Below are 19,760 nucleotides of genomic sequence, written 5' to 3' on the forward strand. Positions count from 1 at the left end.
ATAAGAGCATGCTTTCGAGTTTAAGTTAACCCTTCTTGGTATTTCGGCATCTACGTTTACTATTGTATTTTTCTTTTTGGTTATCGGTCGTCTTTTCTTATTATCATTTCCGTTTTGATTCAACTAGCTTCTGTCATCATCTTATATATTCTTTTTAATTTTCATACAAATTTTCATTAATACCAAACATGTTCAATTCATTTCATCATGTCTGTGCTATTAGATGTACCACCCTTCAGACTGGAGTGTGACTAAAAAGAATTGTGATGAGAATAATGCATGATTGTTATCATGCTTGAAATCAGATTCAAACTGCAGCCATTTTTACAGACAAATTGTAACCGGAAGCAGGCAAATTTTATTGCCAAAAACCTTGATAAAAATACAATTATTCTAAGCAGTACCTCAACAGGTACCCAACTTCTCCAAACTAAAATCAGCAGCAGCAGCAGCTGAAGCATCAAGAACATCAACACCAACAACAAAAACGAAAATCATCGCACAACTAAACTCCGCGAATTAGCCATCACCCCAAAATTCGAAGCACTCTTCTGCCTCAGAAAAGCCCCAATCTGAGATTTCTGACACTCCAATTTCTTATCGGCGCGCTCCTTCTCCCTCACGAATCCCGGCGACCGAGCCTTACCCGCCGTCTTGGGTGATTCCGCAGACCCCTTCACGCACTTCTTGATGAGCGGATTCTCCCTCCCCTGCCTCCCTTTCCCATCGACCTCGCTAGATCGGGAAACACCCGACTTCGCAATCTCCATCATCTTCTCCTCAAGGACGATCGCGGCCTCGGTGAGCTTCATCTGCACGCGCTCTTCACGCCACGCATCCGCGTATTTGAGCATCTGGCGCTCTTCTTCAGCTTCTTGTACGGCGCGGTCGGCCTCATCGCGGCATCGCGCGGCCTCAGCTTCGGCCTCGGCGCGGAGGCGCCGCTCCTCGGCGAGCTTTAGGGAGAGTGATCTCGTTAGGGATTCCGCGTCTCTTCGAAGGCGGCGCTCGACCTCCAGATCGGTGCGGAGGTCGTTCGTCTGCGAAGAGGGGTGGGGATCGGTTTCGATGTTATGTAAGGGGAGTAGATGGGGATTAGAATCATGGTGGCTTTCGGAGGAGAAATGGGGGTTTTGGTAGAGCTTCCATGGGAGAGAAGGAGAATCCATGTCTGTGATCGTCTGTCTGATCGATTAGGAACTTCTCTGCTTTTGCTGCCGTGGATGCGGACCCTGCGCTGTATTTGAGGAGGAAGGAGGCATCATGAAGGGTGGGTCCCACCTAACTAATAATATATTTTTTTAACGTTTGTGTCCCCATGGTCGGCTTTCGACCTCTTCAAAAAAAAAAAAAAAAAAAAAAATTAAAAAAAAATTACATACATACCCCACAAATTTTATTTATTTACATATCCACATGTTGGCAATTTTGAGTTGAGTAATATATATTTATCCTGATTTTATTTTAACTTTTTTAATTTAAAAAAATATTTAATTGATAATTCGAGACCATTCTTCTTATATTATATCATAAAAATTAACTTGACGCTATATTATAAGAAAATTAATATAATTTGATCATATATCCAATATACAGAAATAATATTTATGTTAAATACACAATATGGGTTGAAATATTTATGCGGCAGAGAGAAATTATTATTTAAACAAGGCTAAATTTCTCACACACAAATAAATAAAGAAACATCAGTTATCATAATTTCTCATGAAATAAATAGAAACTCATAACTCTACTTTAAGATCATGAATTAATAAATGCTTCATATATTAAGTAAATCATATGCTTATATACTTGTGTGTTACAAGACTCGTCGCGGTGCAATGATATTTACAATTGGTCATTAACGACGTAGTTGGAAGTTACAGTAATAATTAATCACATATGTCATAATTGGTGAATAGTTTGTTATTGATAACTGCAGTATTGTTAGTTGGTTATATAGACGACAATTGGTATTTTAGACAGAATTTTAATATTTTCGTGCAAGTGAGCTCTTTAGTTTCCCTTGATGTTTTTTTTTTGTTCGGTTTTGTTTCTGGTTTATGTGTTGTTATGTTTATTTTTCGTTGCAGGTTTCACTATAGGAATTATGCTTCTTTGTGTTAGCTTGATCAGACGTAAATTGGTCGCAAAATTGACGATATTTAAGAATTAGCGTCTGATTTGTTTTGACGTTAAATTTGGGATCGGTAATTTTATATCCATCTAATTTACGTCGAAATATTCCGACGAAAAATTATTTATGCATGTATCAGCATGGGATTTGATTATACATAACTTGCGTTGACATTTGCGTTTAAAAATATCAGACGATGAATATTAGCATAGGATTGCAATCTCTTTTTTGTCAGAAATATCACCGAACGAAGAAATATTATTGTCATTTGAGCATGAGATTTTGCGTCTAAAAACATGCACAAATCCGACGCAAACCTGTAAAACAGAAAAAAAAAATTATAATTTCCATTACTTTTTCACAACTTACACAAAAACACATTTCTCTGCTTTTCTGTGAACTTTTTCATTCAGCATCAGACCCACTATATCATCAAAGTTCAATTTCGAAGTCTCAGAAGAATTATTCACCTTCGTTACCAAACCATCCCAACGTTCCGACAACAAAAATAATATCACAAGTGCTCCAAATCTATAATCAAACTTGATGCCCACATAACACAACTGACTTTTCACAATGTTGAAGTTATTAAAACGCTCTACCATTGAACCGCCTTCCACCATCATCGTGTTGAATAATTTTTACATAACGAAAAACCTTGTTGGAAGCATAAGGTTATTCGTACATTTTGGCCATTGCCACCATGAGATCCACCATAATTTTCTTATTCACAATGTTGAACGCAACATATGAGAAAAGTGTCAACCAAATCAAATCTAGTGTCATTCAAACCAACGCTTACCATTCCTCCAAAGGTATATATTTTGACTTCTTTGTGATTCCTTGTAGTGGGAAGTATAATTTTTTTTTATACAACAAGTCCTCCACCTGCATCTTCTAGAAAACTATGTTTGTCTTATTTTACTTCTCCACTTTGAACATTGCTTCTTCGGCCATTGCTCCCACTCGAATCGAACCACACTCAAATATCTATTTGTTAAGGAAACTACTTCGAAAGAGCCACCTTCCAATTTCACCGCAGAATAAGATCACGAGATTTGAGAAAATCAGAACAAAAAATTTAAGAAATCAAAATAAAAGCAACCAGAAAGCACATAAGAATTTTATAAGGAAAAACCAAAAAATGACAAAATACCACGAAGCCACACCACCATAAATTTTACTACAAAATTCAGAAAGTATTATAAAGAACTCACACATGTTTCCTCTCCACACTCATATGAAAAAACTTACAGGACTTGCACTAACAATCTTCCCTCCTATATCCAACACAAAAATCACGCTAAACCACCAAGATCAACCTCTTCAACACTCATCACCTTCACGGGGATGCTCGTCAAAGATATCAGAAGAAAGAAATAAGCAGTAGCTAGAAAACTGCTCAAAATTGGCTTAAAAAATAAGTTTTTTGTGTACTAATTGTATCGGGCGCTTAGGACCCCAAACTTGGTGCCTAAGTGCCAAGCGCTTTATATCGAAGCCAATAAAAGGGTGCTTATGTGTCGGTCTCTCCGAAAAACGAGTAGCACCCGCACCATGTAGGGCACTTAAGCACCAAAAGCCCGATGCATAGGCACTGACCTTTCTATTTTCGACCCTTTATAGGACGCTTGAGCATCCATGGCTGCCCCCTAGGCGCCAGCCTTAGATGCTGCTTGAAACGCTTTAGTTCCACACTATATAACTCCCTTTACTCAATAGCCTAGTGTTGTTCTACCGACATGAGCTTCTCATCTAGAGATTGTAGGTCAAAGGTCAAACTGAATCAACTGACAGGAATATAGTCGGCCAAGTATGTTTTGCGAACCTAAAGGTAATTAAATCCAGCTAATCGACAACACCAATTCAATCAAACCGACATAAGCAATCTTACTAAGCCGAAGCACTGCTAGCCCAACTGAACTAGTCATAGGGCAGCGGAGCAACATGTTCTTGTGTGTGAAATTTCTAAAATATCTTCTATCGACCCCATTAAAGAATTGGTGAAAATATAATATCACAAAGTGTATCGTTTCTCCTATAAATAGGGAGATCATTTTATGAGAAAAGACGAATAAACAAGACGTTTCACTATTCATTTCTCTCTCTCAACTCTCTTTCCTTACGCACTAAACCTCGGCATATAATTCATGGATAAATCAAAATTTAATAAGTTTTTACAAGAGATATGTGCTTGCATGAATCTCAAGAAAATCCAACAGACAATATGTGCACAAGAGCACGAGTAAAGAGAGCTGACACGTGGAAGAGTAAGGGCCCACAGACGGAAGATCAAAGGTTCATCAACGAAAGACTAGGGGTCAACATTAGAAGGCTTAGCACCCACCGTTGGAATACTAAAAAACCCATCTAATAATGTGCAAACCCGCTTAAGCTAGGGTTGAAAGTTGACTAAGCGAAAGTCGTACGACCGATGATTAGAATTTGTCAAGTCGAGTGAGGGCGTTGATCTGCTTTTTATCATAATCCGACGCAGGGAAGAATTCAGCATCAATGGCTATCTCACAAATGCCCACGAGATTTATCATCCAAGGCCAAGAACTAATCATTACATTGTCATCTTCAGTTTAAAGTGGGTCTCCTCAACTACGCCAGACCCCGTCATTAATCCGACACAATGAAGAATTAAGCATCAATGACTATCTCATAAATGCCCACGAGATTTATCATCCAAGGCCAAGAACTAATCATTACATAGATTTGACTTGGATATGTATCAAGGCATTGCAATTGTTCTGCCATAATTTTCTAACACGTATCAGTAACCATCAAGGCTTTCGTTACTTTCGCTGCATCTTTTAGGATCAGAGTGTTTCTTTTCTCGCTTCTATGTTGAACAGTAGTTCGTTAGCCTATTCACCCAGACCTGCCCGGTTACTTTGACAATTTGCACCGTGCCGGCTGGGGGTTCTTCATGTTCGGCGAGGTTGATTTTCGCCACGTGTCCCAGTTAAGGCCGTCGAATCTAGTATTAGATGATCTTATCAGCAAATTATTTTTCAAACTGCAATATTATCAGAATGTTTAGATGCATCGCTTAAGCCAGAATAATGAGCTGATTTGTGTACCAACATTATTAAATAAAAAAATTATCTATGATATTTTTAAAAATATATTTTAAAATTTAGAGTATACAAATGCAATTTGATAGCATTTAATATAACCACTAGAAGCAGAAATTTGAATTTAGGAAATTGTAAGGAGAAAATTAATAATCAATTCATCACGATCTGAATATTTCTTACAAGACCGAGTTTAATTTATTAAAAAAAAATGTAAAATTCACTCTTTACTTTATTTTTTCATGATTTGTCATTTAATTTATGGGCATTTGCATAAATATCACACAAATATTCTTATAAATTTACACATAATATCCAAATTTTAATTGTTATATTTATAATATTCAAATCGTTCATGTCAAATCAAAATAAACATTATTATTATTTAATAAATATGGTGAAATACATCTTCTCATCAAAACGGTGTGATATGTTCAGATCAGTCGGTCGGGCATCTGCTTGTCAGTTGTAAGTCTCTCATGATCTGAGGTTCGATTCCCTCCAAGTGCAGGGTGTGATCCTCAAATTATAGCGCATGAGGGAAGACCAGGCCAAGAACTATATATATATATATATATTTGTTTGTGTGTAGTCTACCGTAACTCTTTGATTAGCAGAGTTTATAAAACCCATGGGGTCACGGGTTTGATTCTGTCTATATGCGGAATAGAATTATTAGGCACATGAAGTTGATCGGGAGACTCGTCTAATAGCTTCTAACAAATCCTTTTATACTTATTTTTTTCAGAAAAGCCAACCAAAAGGATAATATATGTAATTTAAATTTATAATCTTCTTGTGACAAAATTATATCCTCAACTACTATATTGATGCAGGTAAACATGTATTTTATTATATGTTATTTTTAATGACTTGGTTGCCGCTATCTTATCTAGGTCAACTAGGTCAACTGCTTCTGAATATGCTTCGCCGGTTTTGTCACGTTTTATTTCAGTCAGCCATATTTTTCTCTTTATTTTTTGCTGGATTGGGCCGGTAGGTTTGTCAAAAAAGTTTGTTGTTCGCAAAGAGCTCGTATTTGACTCGTTAAGTAGCTCTTGTTCGGCTCATTCGTTAAGTAAACGAGCCGAACACGAACAAGTTTTTAAAGCTCGAATTAAATAACCGAGCCGAACTCGAAGAACTCTTTGTTCTCTAGTGTTCGGCTCGTTTTAGCTCGAAATTAAAATATATATATATAATTATTTATGTAATAATATATTATATATATTTATATATATATTTAAATCATAACCTCTTGTGTAGTAATGTGGTTAGTGTCTTTTTTGTATATATTTGGTCCAGGTCTAAATTCCACACTTTACATTTATTTTTTTCAATTTAATTTTTTCGAGCCAATTTCGAGCCGAACACGAACACTAATATTTAAATCAAGCCAAACACGAACACATTGTTCACGAGCTGAACACGAGCCAAGCCTGAACTCGCTCAAGCTCGGCTCGTTTTTGGCGCTCCAGCTGGATGCATTTGAGCCAACCCAACCCAAGTGTCCTACAATCAAATATAGTTTTGGATTGATCTGGGGGTTGGGTTGAGTTGGGTTGGATTGGATTGGGCCGAATCTCTTGACTCCAAGATTTTATTTTGATTGGCCTAACCACAACAATTATGTTCAGTTGACTTAATTATTATATAATAATATGAGTTGAGTTTGATAAGAAAGATAAATTATCACGATGAGTCCTTGCTAATGATAAATTAAACCATGCGCACATGTTAATAAATACTCGTGAAAATAGTGTGAGCTTGAAAGTATAATATAATCGAAAAATTAATTAGTATTGATATAACCCTAAATATCAATCATAATTGGTATCAATTTTTAGATGATTTGCATCATAATCATGTATTATAATCAAACCAACAAAAATCTAACAATTAATTGATAGATCCACATATATCGATACTATTAAGGATATGTTTGGGGAAGCTGTGAAACTGCTGAATAATAATCTTATGCTCAAAAAATTGTGATGATTATTACAATATTTTTTTTTTTTTTAAGTCTGACCGTCACTACAAAGCTAACACCTCACATAACCAGAGGTGAAGTAAAAAATGCATATTTCAGCGACAGCTTTTTAAAAAAACCTGTCAAAATGCGATGCGAACCGCATCGACACCACGCCGCAGCCCCAATGCATGCACAAAATTTCATATATTCTAACTAAACACTAACATTTTTCATGCAAATTATTATTATTTTCATTAAAAATATTTATAAAAGTGTTTGACTTTGTAAACTTCTATTATATAGAAATTAATCCACTTTCAGCGTTATAGTAATTGTCGACTTTAGGTAATAAAAATATTTTAATAACAATGAGGGGTAACTCAGGATACTGTAAGATATATATACTCAAAATTACTTTTAGAGCCATATAGTCGCCATATGGTGATTTCACACGTCAACTAATATTTCTTTCAAATAAGAACAATTTTTTTGGTTACTTCATTTAAGAATATTTACATACATACCACTCAATTCTTTTGTATTTACAAATATAACCCCCTAAAGATTCAAGTTTTACATAAATGTCACTTTCTTGAACATGTGTAAAGATTTTGGTGGTATAAATGTAATAATTAAAATTTAGGCATGGGATATGCAAATACATAAGAATTGGGTGGCATGTATGTAAATATCCACATTTATTTAATTTTTTCTGTTGTAATATCATGGACAGAGACTATGCTTTTGGATAAATCTAACTATGATTTGCTGCCACATGCGGATGATAAAAAGAAGCAAAATATTATTTATGGATATTATTTTCAAAAAAATAAAAAAAAATTACTGAAAGCTGTTCCAAATATTTTAAAAAAAACGAAATTTTGAAAAAAAAAAATAAAAGTATAGTGCCATAATTCAACAGAAACTATGCAACAGAGCCATTTGTAAGTGATTTATAAATCACAAATAAATACAAAAAGACAAAAAAAAAGGTGCATGCTTAGAAGCTATTGCTGAAGATTTGCTGGGCCTTGTTACAAGAATTTGTATATTATATGCATGAAATATAAGAAAATAAATTATGGTGTATAAGATATTCTATATTATTTTGTAAGAGACAAACAACGCAGTTATAGATAATTATTTTTTTATAAAATTAAAAGAAAATATTTTACCATTTACATTCAAACCAAATTATTTTTTTTGTGGATAATTCTCTCTCTCTCTCTTCCTCTCTCTAGGCTTGCACAAAAAATAGTATATTACAATGTAATGCATATTTAGTAGCCGAGAAAAGCTGCAAGCGACCCAATGAGTGTCGTTAGGACGGTGGCTATTGACGGTGGCTAATAGCGATGGCCGAAAACAATGATAGTCATCGGCAATGGCCGCCTGCGAGCCGCAGTTAGTATGACAATTGGTAACAACAACTATGGCTGCGACGGTCGGCGATGGCACGCTGGCAGCAACGGTCATCGGTTCGACTGTTGCACACCGACAACATCGATGAGGACTTGTGCTTTAAATTTGACCAAATTCCAAATTAAGGAATAATGACTTAAGAGTTGAATATTGAGTAGACTGTTATTTTACATTGAATTGATCTATTTTTGGCTCAATTAAAATTCTGACAAAATCAAAGAGAAAGTTAATAAGGCTTATTCGACTTGAATTTTGCTGATTAATTAAAAAAAATATGGTTAGAACCATGCAATACAAAGATAAGAAAATATAATAAAGTTTATATACATCATAAAAATTTCAAAAAATATTTATAATTTTATGCTCTTATTTATTTCATGAACACAAGGTATAATAGTGATGGTTGTTAAGAAGCATACAAGGACAATTAGAATATCACTTACCTTATCCGAACATCCTTTGCAATGTTAACAAGATTAATCATTTTATTGGTTTCTTCATACACACTATGTTGAGTAAATAATCAACGGTCGATGGAATGTAGGCGACTAGCTGAAATATATATATACATATATATCCATTCTTAAATTTTAGCGAACGAAGAAAGAAAGTGGGCTACTGAATAAAGCCCAATTTGAGTTGGTCTTAACAAAAGCTTAGGCAAAAATTGAGCCCAAAATAAGTTCGGGCCCACCTCACGTTAATGGTCGCAATTTTAAATATTTCATTAACTAATTGATGATTTGCTAATTTTTTTAATTAAAATTAAAATAAAATAATTTTTTTCATAATTAAAATACCATCATCCTCCAAGTTTACTCAAGAATCTTTCGAAGATTGACAGAGCTAGCCGTCTTTAAAAGCAAGAGAGGGATGGAATATAAACCATCTCGAAGCAAAACAAAAGATGTAAGAACCTATTGGATATTTTACCCTTGAATGAATTTGAATATGTTACATAAAAGACATCCCACAAATTTATGCTAAACTTTAGCATAAAAAGATAATTCTAAATGCAATGTAAAGATAATTCTAAAAATCAAAAGCTAATATTATCACATAGTTCATAAAATCATCCAAGATAAACATGAATTTTTTTGGGGGCATTTACATACATACCACCAAATTCTTATGTATTTACATATCTAATGTCTAAACTTTACCTTCTACATATATATATTCCAAATCTTTCATATCACACAGAAAATACCACTATTTTAACTTTTTAAAAGTAAATACAACTTCTCATGTATAGATAAATAAGATGTCATGATGCAAAAATACATAGGAATTGAGCGGGGATGTATGTAATTACTCCAATTTTTTCGAGGCATATAGCATTAAGCTACAACTTTCAAAAGGATTTGAGTTTGGAAATCAATATGCCCCTTCTCACAATCTCAACTTTCACCATTTGTTTCAATTCTCGTGGTTAGTCTCACTCAACCTCACTTAAGTTGAGTTTTCATCGACCATATACCAAAAAAAGACGCAATACTTTGAGAAATATAGTAAATATTTTCTTTTTTTATCAGCTCCCAATCACACGGATATATACAGAAAATATACGGTTAGAAAAAAAAAGAGAAATTCAATGGTGCTTACTTACCTTGTTCCCTCAGAATCAAGCCGCAGCTTCATGGACATGTAAAGCAAGGTAAGAACAGCACCCTGAGGAAGAGGAGGAGCAAATCTGGTTACGTTAGCCCCAATCCACATAGCAACCACCACCAAAGCAACAATGCCGCTGCTACTCTTCCCACACAACCAGCTTGCGAAATATATGCACAAGGTAAGTAAAATACCTGTCCTGCCTCCTAAAAACCAAGCCATCACATACCCCATCTTATACCCCGCATCCAATTGCCTGTCAAGGAAAGCGGAGATTCCGCATAGCGTGAGGGACGCACGACAGCCGATGGTCTGCATGAAGAAGAGAGCGAAGAAGGCGAATCGGAGGACTTCGACAAATGGTTCTCTTTCGTAGGAAGTTGTATCTTGGTTCTTTTGGGCTTGATAGGTCCACGAATCATCCTTGTTCTTCTGCCTTTTGGCGTGCATCTGCTGCCTTAGTTCTTCCCAATTGTAGATCTTTCGCCTTGATTGGTTAGGGACAGCGGGGAACCTGTAAGTCAGGTTATACCTTGCACGCTTTACTTCATCAGATAGCACCTGATCGATGAAAGGCAGTTAGGGTTTTTGCTTGATATAAGGAAGATTTACATAAATACCGCTCAATTCCTATGAATTTATACATCTAAAATCTAAACATATACTTTTTCATATATTGTACCATACTTATGCATGAGAAGGTGTATTTCACTTTTTAAAAGTTAAAAGAGTGGTATTTTTTATGTGATATGAATGATTTGGGGGGTATAAATGTAAAAAAACACACTTTGGGAGTTAAATATGCAAATACATAAGAAGTGGTTGGTATGTAAATGTCCCCTGATATAGCTCTTGTGACCTGTATCTGCTTGTTTATAAAAGAAAAAAAAAGTAGCCTTTGAGACAAAAAAAAGTTACCGGTTGTGCCATATCACCTTTGAAAACCCAAGAGAATCATCAAAAGAAAAATATTGGTGATCAGTTTTGAGATAAATGGACCAGGAAACACAAATGGATGTGAAAATAGCTTTTTAATCTTTAATTCCGTCTATAAATGAGAAAAAAGGTGAAAGGATGCCCTTACACAAAAAAGGCATGAGAATAAACCTTGATAGCTAGTAGGAAACGCTGCAATAAAGCAAGTAGAAAAAGTATTCCAGTGGATGATATTCAGTGCCGAAGGTACTTTCTAAAAAGACAAACAGAATGTAAAAAAACAAAAGTGCACCTTTAATCATTGCCAACATTCAAAATATGATTTTGAAATAATCAATTAACTCGAAATAATAGAGGAAATAGTAAGAAAACCTCATATGCCAAGTGAATTTTCTTGAAAACTTCACCAGCTTGCTGATCCCGGCTGACATCTGGATGATGCTGCAAAAGGCCACAGAGAAAATGAAGAAAATGCAAATCATGTCATCAGTATGAAAAAAAAAAAAATCATGGATTACTACTCATTATGAGCAGTAAAAAAAGGCGGGTGGGGGCATCAGTTTTACTGGTGCTGAGAGAATGAAGGTCTTGATACAAAAGACTTTGAAAATACAAACTTGGACATATAATCATTTTAGTTCACGGAATATTCTCTCAGCTAAGTTTGAACGTTTACAAAATGAAATTTTTTTAACTTTCCTTGAGGCTCAATAATTGAATTGTGGATGAACCAACCAAAGAACTCATCCATAAGATGATAATCCACAAACAAGTTATTTTGGAGTCAGCGAGTTATTGTTGAGTCATTCTTGTTATGCTAACAAGTCATCACCAGTTCATAAATAGGTTAAAACACAGTCATAATCAAGGTGAATTTAAGTTGTAATCAGTTCACTAAAATTATCCAAATACCTATATCGGTGAATGTAAGAACATCTGAATTTGTTTATACCACCAAATGGATAATGTAGATCCAAGTTTTCACCGTTTTCAAAAGGAAAAATAAGAAAAAACAACTTAAAAGCATTTTATAAAAAAGAAATTTTCAAAGCAACATTAGTATACTTAAATCATTGTGAGTGTGTGTGTGTGTTATAAAGACTTTCAAAATGCCTTTGCATTATTTATTATTAATATTTTTATTACTTTACTGTTTAATACAAAATGAAATGTTAGTTCTTCTGTTGAAATGTTTATGCGGCAGAGAGAAATTTTTCTTAAAACAATGCATGAAAATCTCATACACAAATAAATAAATTAAAGAAAAAATATATGAGGCATGAAATATTTTATGTGAAAAACTCAATAATCATTAAGTCAAACTCAAGTTAAATAATTGCACCAGTGCAAGGCGTGGGTCTTTTCTGCTTGTTTGAAGAAGACATTAATTTAATGTAGCAGGCATAAACTATAAAAAATTTTGCATGCTAGAAAATTCTCAATGGCAAAGAAACTGACAATTGTCAGAGAACAACAACCTGAAGATAATAATCAAGTAGCACCAAATTGAAGATAATAGTCGGGCAACAAAAGCCATATGACAATATTTGGCTTACAATGGTCATAAATAGTGTCGACAATTGTTACTGGTAGACAAGTTTCAGCTCTTTTTACGTGCAGATTTAGTTTTCAGTTCTTCTTTTCACATATAGAGGATGATGTCTATTTATTACATTTAAGAGTGATGTTTTGAAAAATTTAATCAAAATCTCAAAATACTTCATTGAATTGTTTGTGTTGATTCTTTTGATCATAAATCATTATTCATTATTGTAGCGTCTTAATAGTCTCACAATTAAATAATCTTGGGCTTGTTAGATGTTTATCATCGAGACGCTCTGTTTGACAATAAACATATTAAATTTGAAAATTGTTTAACATTTCATTAATATTTTGATGCTTCCAATTATACTACGAATGCTCGATTTGGGCTCATTAGAACTTAAATTGAATCTCCTTTAGTGCCATGAGATTAGTTTTGTCGAGATGTTCATTTTGATTATAAATTTGTTGAAACTAGAGCATAGATGATCCCTAATTTGAAATTAATTCAAATAAGCCTTGAGATTCTTGCTTGATTATCTAGATTGTTTGTTGATATAATAATTGTTCCCCAATTTTTTGCAAGTAAAAATTTATGTCATCCAAAAATACATGGTAAGTTATTAAAAAATTTGCATCTCAAAATTATAATTTTTGACACATTACAAAGTATGACCACTCCATAGTTATCAAGGCGGACCTCTCAATAAAATTGTAAATCAAGTTTCATCGATCATAACTTCAAATATTTATGAAATCGAAATGTCGATTGAATAAAAAATTATAAAAAATATTCATATTCTTTAAATTACTCAAAAAATTATTGTAAATACACCTTTGAGTTACGAAAGCATTAAAATTAAGTTTGAAATGTCGAGATGTGTAGTAAACATGATGAGACCTTGGATAGGTTGGGTCACTGTCATGATTGGCAACAACATGCACGCGTGTACAAGGACTAACTAGGGTGCAAACACATGCACGATAACATAAGCACCACACCTACGTATGTAGGCATGTGCACGCACAGGGGTGCAACTGTGGACGGAGGGATACGTTAGTGTGCACATGTATGTAAGTGGCGACGCACATAAGCAAGTAAAGCGCCCATACTATTGATACAACACCCATGATTTTTAGTTATAAATATCCCATCAACTAGGGAAACTCACTCTTCACTCTTCTCTTTGCAAGCTTCAATATTTCTTTTAGAGAGGTTCTATACTATTTTGTATAAGCGGTGTTTAATTCCTTTTCACAAACTCCAAACTTCCTCTATATTAAGGCTCAACACCATCACGTGCATCATCCTGGCTTTAGTGCTCCTATAGCAAGAGAAAAAAATTATCTTGAATTAACAAATTTAAGAATGATTTTAACATTATCCCTTACTGAACAACTTTCATATGATATTTTAATACTGACAGTTCCAGACGATTCTTATACAATATCACAATTCAATAAAATTTTATGGGGCATTGAATACTAAAGATATCATATCTATAGTCTTTGTTGATTATACCTATTTTTTTATATATAAATACCCTTGGTGGGTTTGAAAAATTAAACATGTTATTTTCTCCTCTTGTAGGCTCTAGTTTCTTCTCTTAATAGATGTTAAACATTATATGCTTAAGTAAAATGTAGTTCCCCTTTGTAAGTATTAGTGCATTACTAGCAAAAGCACAAGGTTATCTTTCATAAAAAGATTGGATTTGAAGAAGATCATGATCCATAATTTCTACATCGAGACAAGAATATCTCCTTGAAACAAGTGTTGCACCCTAGCCTGATCGATCTAGTTTTGGATGTGATCAAGAGTCATACTTTTTATGGCGAGGCTCCAATCTTCCTTTGAAAGAACTGTTCACTATATTCCTCATATAGACTAAATTTTTAGTTTGACATTGACGTTAATGTCAACAAATTTGAGAAAGAAAAGACCACTTATTGGAAAATAATGATGTTGAATGCCAACGTTGATAGCGCAAAGCATCATTATAGGTTTTGATATCATTAGAATAATTTGAAATCAAAAATCATTAAGACAAATACTTCACAGAAACAAAAAACATTGAGGAAAAGAGTATCTGATGAAAGCTTATATAGAGCTTAAAGGCTATAATATATCTCAAAAAAATTTAGTGATATTGAAATAGAGAATTGTGAACTCATGAAAATTCAGCAGCTATGTTTATTGTTTTGAAAAAAAATCTTTTATTTTTATTGCCCATGAATATATGTTCATTTTTGTCCAAATTATGGATACTTAACGAAATTCAAAATTAAATTATTGAATAAAATATGATAATTCAAGAAATCCCAATCTATATGTAAGAATATTTTAGATTTTTAAGTACTTGCCCCTTGCAGGGAGTGAATCATATATTAACTTATCTTTTCTCCCAAATGAAATTATAGCTGGAGCTTTGTCATAAAAGCAATAAAATGTATCAATATTGTGATTTTAAGAGGGCCATAAGAAACGTCATGAATGGTTCTTCATATTAAATTTATACTCCTTGAGTAGTTAATATGGGATGTCACCCATGACAAAAGATGTTAAAAGAAATATGCAAAAGATATTTATCCTAGATGAGGTTGTGTATCATAGTGCGACTCAGTGATGTCATCATGTGTGAAAGGAATCAAGAGAAATCCATTAAAGACTTTGGATTTGTCTAGTCATTTGCTAGAGTAATCGCATGATATTGACTTGTGTTGAAGAAGTCATAGGAAGTCCACTAAAAATTTTCAACTTATCTGAGATTATTTGTAGAGTAGTTGTTACCATTAGCATATATAAATGAGGTCAAGGAAAATCCACTACAAATTTATCTATCCAGAACTATTTATCAAAGTATTAATCGACAACAATAGATTATGTGAAAGAGTTTAAGAAAATTCACCAAAAATATTTGATTTGTCCAAGACTATTCGTCAAAGTATCACTCGATAAAGTCGATGTAAGAAATCCATGAAAGATATCTGATCCATTTGAGATTATTTGTCAGAATGTTACTTAACAATGTTAGCCGATATAAAAGAGATCAAAGAACATTCATCAACAATTTTTGGCCTATCCTACATTGTTTATCGGAAAATTACTTGATGAGATTAATTTATGTGAAAAAAAAAATCAAAGGAAATTCATTATAGATTTTTGACCTGTATAAAGTTGTTCATCGAATTGTTACTCGATGACATTAAACTATATAAAAGAGACTTAATTCAATCTCTTGGTATCGATTGTACCTTGATTATAATGAACAAATATTGCATGCATCCCGTGTCAAGGATAAAATTAGTCTGCATTTAGACCTTTATTGCCCCTTTGAGGCCATAGCTACATTCTCCTCCAAAGAGTAACAACCCAACTAATTACTATATATAGAGCTTAATTTTTTTATTAATTTTTTTAAATTTGTTGGGGCCAACTAGGTTGCCTTGGTTGCACTGAAGGAAATTGAATGGCGTAACTTGCTTATTTGAGATTGCATCCAAGATGTTAATACAAAATTTTCTTAAAGGCTGTAGTTAGAGTTACCTCCCATCACAATTTATTTTCCATGAAATGGATAGATGATAGAAAGAAAAGAGTCTTCAAAATGTAACCATGCTCGGTACTTTATCTTCTTAATGATGTAACCAAAATTAGCTCTCAATATTAATATATTTTTCTTATAACTAATGAAAATCCAGTAAAAGGCAAAGGGAGTACCCTAAGACAACCATGCCTCTAATGTTGACATGAACAACTCTTCAAGATTGCAGTTAAGATTGCTTCACAGTCTAAACTCTTTTCCCACAAAATTATTAGCAAAAGGGCAAAATGATTGTCCAACTACAATCGTGTCTCAAAAGTTAATGGAATGACCTTTCAAATTATAGTGAAGGTTAGTTAGAAGAATCAACAATGAAGGTTGAGCAGTTGTAGATAGGCAACAGTAGCTGAGTGATGAAAGTTAGATAATTGTAGCCAAAGCAATAAAAGTTGGGAGACCACAAATGTGGAAGTGTGATCAGACTACTCTAGTCGAGTAAAAAAGGTCAGCGAGTTATGACCGAGCATCTATGAGCATAGCAAAAGAGGTGAGATACCATAGGTATAATAATAAAGTTTAGTGATGGTGGTTTGACTATGGCGGTCGGAAGGCGGCAGTCTAACAACGGTGCATAAACAATGACAATGGTCGAGTAATAGAAAGACAATGGTCGGGCAATAGCAAGGCAATGATGACAACAATCTAGCATTATCCAGATGATACTGTTGATGATTGTTGGGTGATAGTGGCTAGACGACAACCAAATGATAGTAGATAGAAGGCATCAATGGTGGCATTCCAACAACATTGGTCGGACAATAGTATCGACAATGGCCAACTTATGGTGGTGCAGTGGTAGTCCGATGATGTAGGCCAGGCATCAGCGTCACATCATCAGCTTGGTAGCGGCATTTTGATGATAATGAACTAATGGAGCTCGGAACCCTTTACGCCTCAAATCAAATGTCATTCATGATAAGATGATGATGGTAACAATGACATTTCAGTGGTTGCAACCGAGCTACACGTGACGGATGTGTAAAATCGGTGTCTAAAATGTTAATGTCATATCCCTATAGAGGGGGGAATCTAGTATGATGGTGGGGGACTCATAAAGGTGTTCTCAAGTTAGGCACCCCCAACTGGTAGCTGATTTTGGGGGAAGTGAAACCCTTCTTATTGTGTCGGTACTGATCGTCCAGCCTTTCCGTATAAGCTGAAAACTTATGTTGGGACTCCACCAGTCCACGAATCCAATCATCTTGCGATAGACTCGATTAACCTTCATCAACAAAATAATGCCTGTAAGAAAAGGACAGGTAGAAGCTTGATATCTTTGATTTAGAGATCATTCCCCAAAATGAGGGTGTTGGAGTGGGAGGATTTATTGTTCCAAGAATTATGCATTTGGACATTAAATATGTGCGAATAGCGCCTAAAAAATAGAATTAATTTTCACAAATGATACTAATCTATTGCCAACTAGATTATTCTCAAGAATAAAAAAAATAAGTCTTAGCTAGATAAAAATATCAGCACACACATATAGAAGTGATAAAAAGGCAACAAGACTTTTTTATGTGGAATGCTCAAAAAGAGAAAAATTTCGGGGCTTAGCAAATTAAACTGATGGAGCTCGAAACCATTTACGCCTCGTAGCTCCTTTAAAAATCCCACTCCCCCTAGGAGAAAGAAGAATCAGATGCCCTTTATGATAAGATGGAGGTGGCATTAACGACATTTTGATGGTTATGACCGAGCTAGATGGATGCATAAAACTAACAGTGTCTATGATGTTATTTTCATATCCTGATGGAGGGGGAAATTCTGCATGGCAATGATGAGGACCCATATAGGTGTTCTCAAGTTGGACATCCCCAATTGTCAATTGATTTTGAGGTGAAATACCTCATGTTGTGTCGATTCTAATTGTTGAGTCTTTCCATAAGAGCCAAAAAAACTTATGATGCGACCACCATTCAACAAATCCAATCTTCCAACGATAGACCTAATGAACCTTCACTAGCAAAATAGCGGTTGTACGTAAAGGATAAGGTAGAAGCTTGATGTTCTTGTTTCGGATTGTTCCCCGAAACCGGGGATGTTTGAGTTGGAGGATCTATTGTTCTAAGCATTATGCATGTTGGCCATTGAATATGTGCTAATAAAGCCTAAAAGAATAGAATTATTTTTCTTGCATGCTATATAATTCTCAAGAACAAAAAAATTAAGTCTTAGCTCGATAAAAATATCAACGCATGCATAAGAAAGTAATAAAAGACAACAAGATCTTTTAAGTGAAAGGAGAAAAATAACTAGACAACCAAGTAAAAATAGTCCACCAAATAATTAAAGTTATAGAGTTTCACTTTCATCCAACTGAAAATGATATTATTGCATATCTTTTTATTGCTAAAGTAGTTGTTAGATGACAATGGCAATCAAGTGATAATTGTTAGACAATAATAACTTAAAGTTATTATTCAGGCAAAATACCATGAGGATTTAATTAGATAACATCGGTCTAGAGATAATAGTCATATGAAAATAATTACGCTACAACAGCCGCTTGTGATAGTCAGCTATCACTGAAAGTCAAAGGATTCAAAATCTCTATAAGTGAATATCTAATTCACATCTCTTTTTTTTTTTTCAGCATATGAAGAGTGATGAATCTAATTATAATTTTTTCGAGAGATATTTTGATAAATTTAACCAAAATACACACTACGTTGAATAATCTGCGCTGATTCCTTTGATCATAGATAATTATTTCATTATTTGATTGCTTTAATTATTTAAGAATTAAGTGATATTTAGCTCATTGGATTTTTTTTATCGAAACACTCAAATTGAGTAAAAGCATGTTAAATTTGAAGACCATTTGAGCTTTCAATTAATGACTTGAAGCTTCCAATTATAATTCAAGCACTAGAACTGGACTCATTTGGACTCAAATTGCATCCATTTTGGTGTCGGTGAATTTTTTTATTGTCGAGATGTTCATGTTGATTATATATTTGTCGTAATTAGAGCTCCAATGATCAGAAGTTTGACTAGATGTTATCACTATTCAAATGCAAGGAGATTCGTGCTAGATCATGTAGATTTTTTTTGGTGATACAATAATTATGATCATGTATATAATGTAATTTTCAATGCTGCTAATGTTGTTCAGTACTGTTGACCTCATTTTTAGTGAGGTCTAGTCTTCCTCTTAGGGTTTAGGATCTAGCCTTAGGGACCTCCCTTGACTATCTTAGAACCTTAGAAGTGGTGCCCGTCTCGTTTTTAGTTCGACCTATTTCCGTCCTCTTTTGGAGTTTCGCGTGTGCGGTATCGACTTCTAACATTTAGAAGGATGAAACCGACATGAGGAAACCCAAAATGGATTCCTATAGGACCTTCCCGAGCCTTAGGGTGGCCTTCTGCACAATTCGCACTCCTGCGCGCACCAGCTTCGCAATTCGGAGAGTCGACGTGTCCGATCGCCGTAATTCACATTGACT

General features: G+C 34.3%; 2 protein-coding genes across 2 annotated transcripts in view; both read right to left on the reverse strand.

Annotated features, from left to right (window-relative positions):
- Positions 1-321: 321 nt before the first annotated feature.
- Positions 322-1,295, reverse strand: LOC110023488 (protein BRANCHLESS TRICHOME-like). Its single transcript, XM_020722938.1, has one exon. It carries the CDS (start codon positions 1,167-1,169, stop codon positions 495-497), a length of 675 nt encoding a protein of 224 aa, XP_020578597.1. The 5' UTR covers positions 1,170-1,295; the 3' UTR covers positions 322-494.
- An 8,563-nt stretch (positions 1,296-9,858) lies between these two features.
- Positions 9,859-19,760, reverse strand: part of LOC110023302 — a 29,653-nt gene continuing 19,751 nt past the window's right edge. The window contains exons 2-4 of the mRNA XM_020722624.1: positions 11,537-11,605; positions 10,423-10,789; positions 9,859-10,288 (exon numbers count right to left, since the gene is read on the reverse strand). Coding sequence (XP_020578283.1) covers positions 10,242-10,288; positions 10,423-10,789; positions 11,537-11,605 — 483 coding nt within the window. The 3' untranslated portion in view covers positions 9,859-10,241. The remainder of the gene's footprint in view (positions 10,289-10,422; positions 10,790-11,536; positions 11,606-19,760) is intronic.

Source organism: Phalaenopsis equestris, unplaced genomic scaffold (assembly GCF_001263595.1).
Source record: "Phalaenopsis equestris unplaced genomic scaffold, ASM126359v1 Scaffold000224, whole genome shotgun sequence".
Classification (NCBI taxonomy): Eukaryota; Viridiplantae; Streptophyta; class Magnoliopsida; order Asparagales; family Orchidaceae; genus Phalaenopsis; species Phalaenopsis equestris.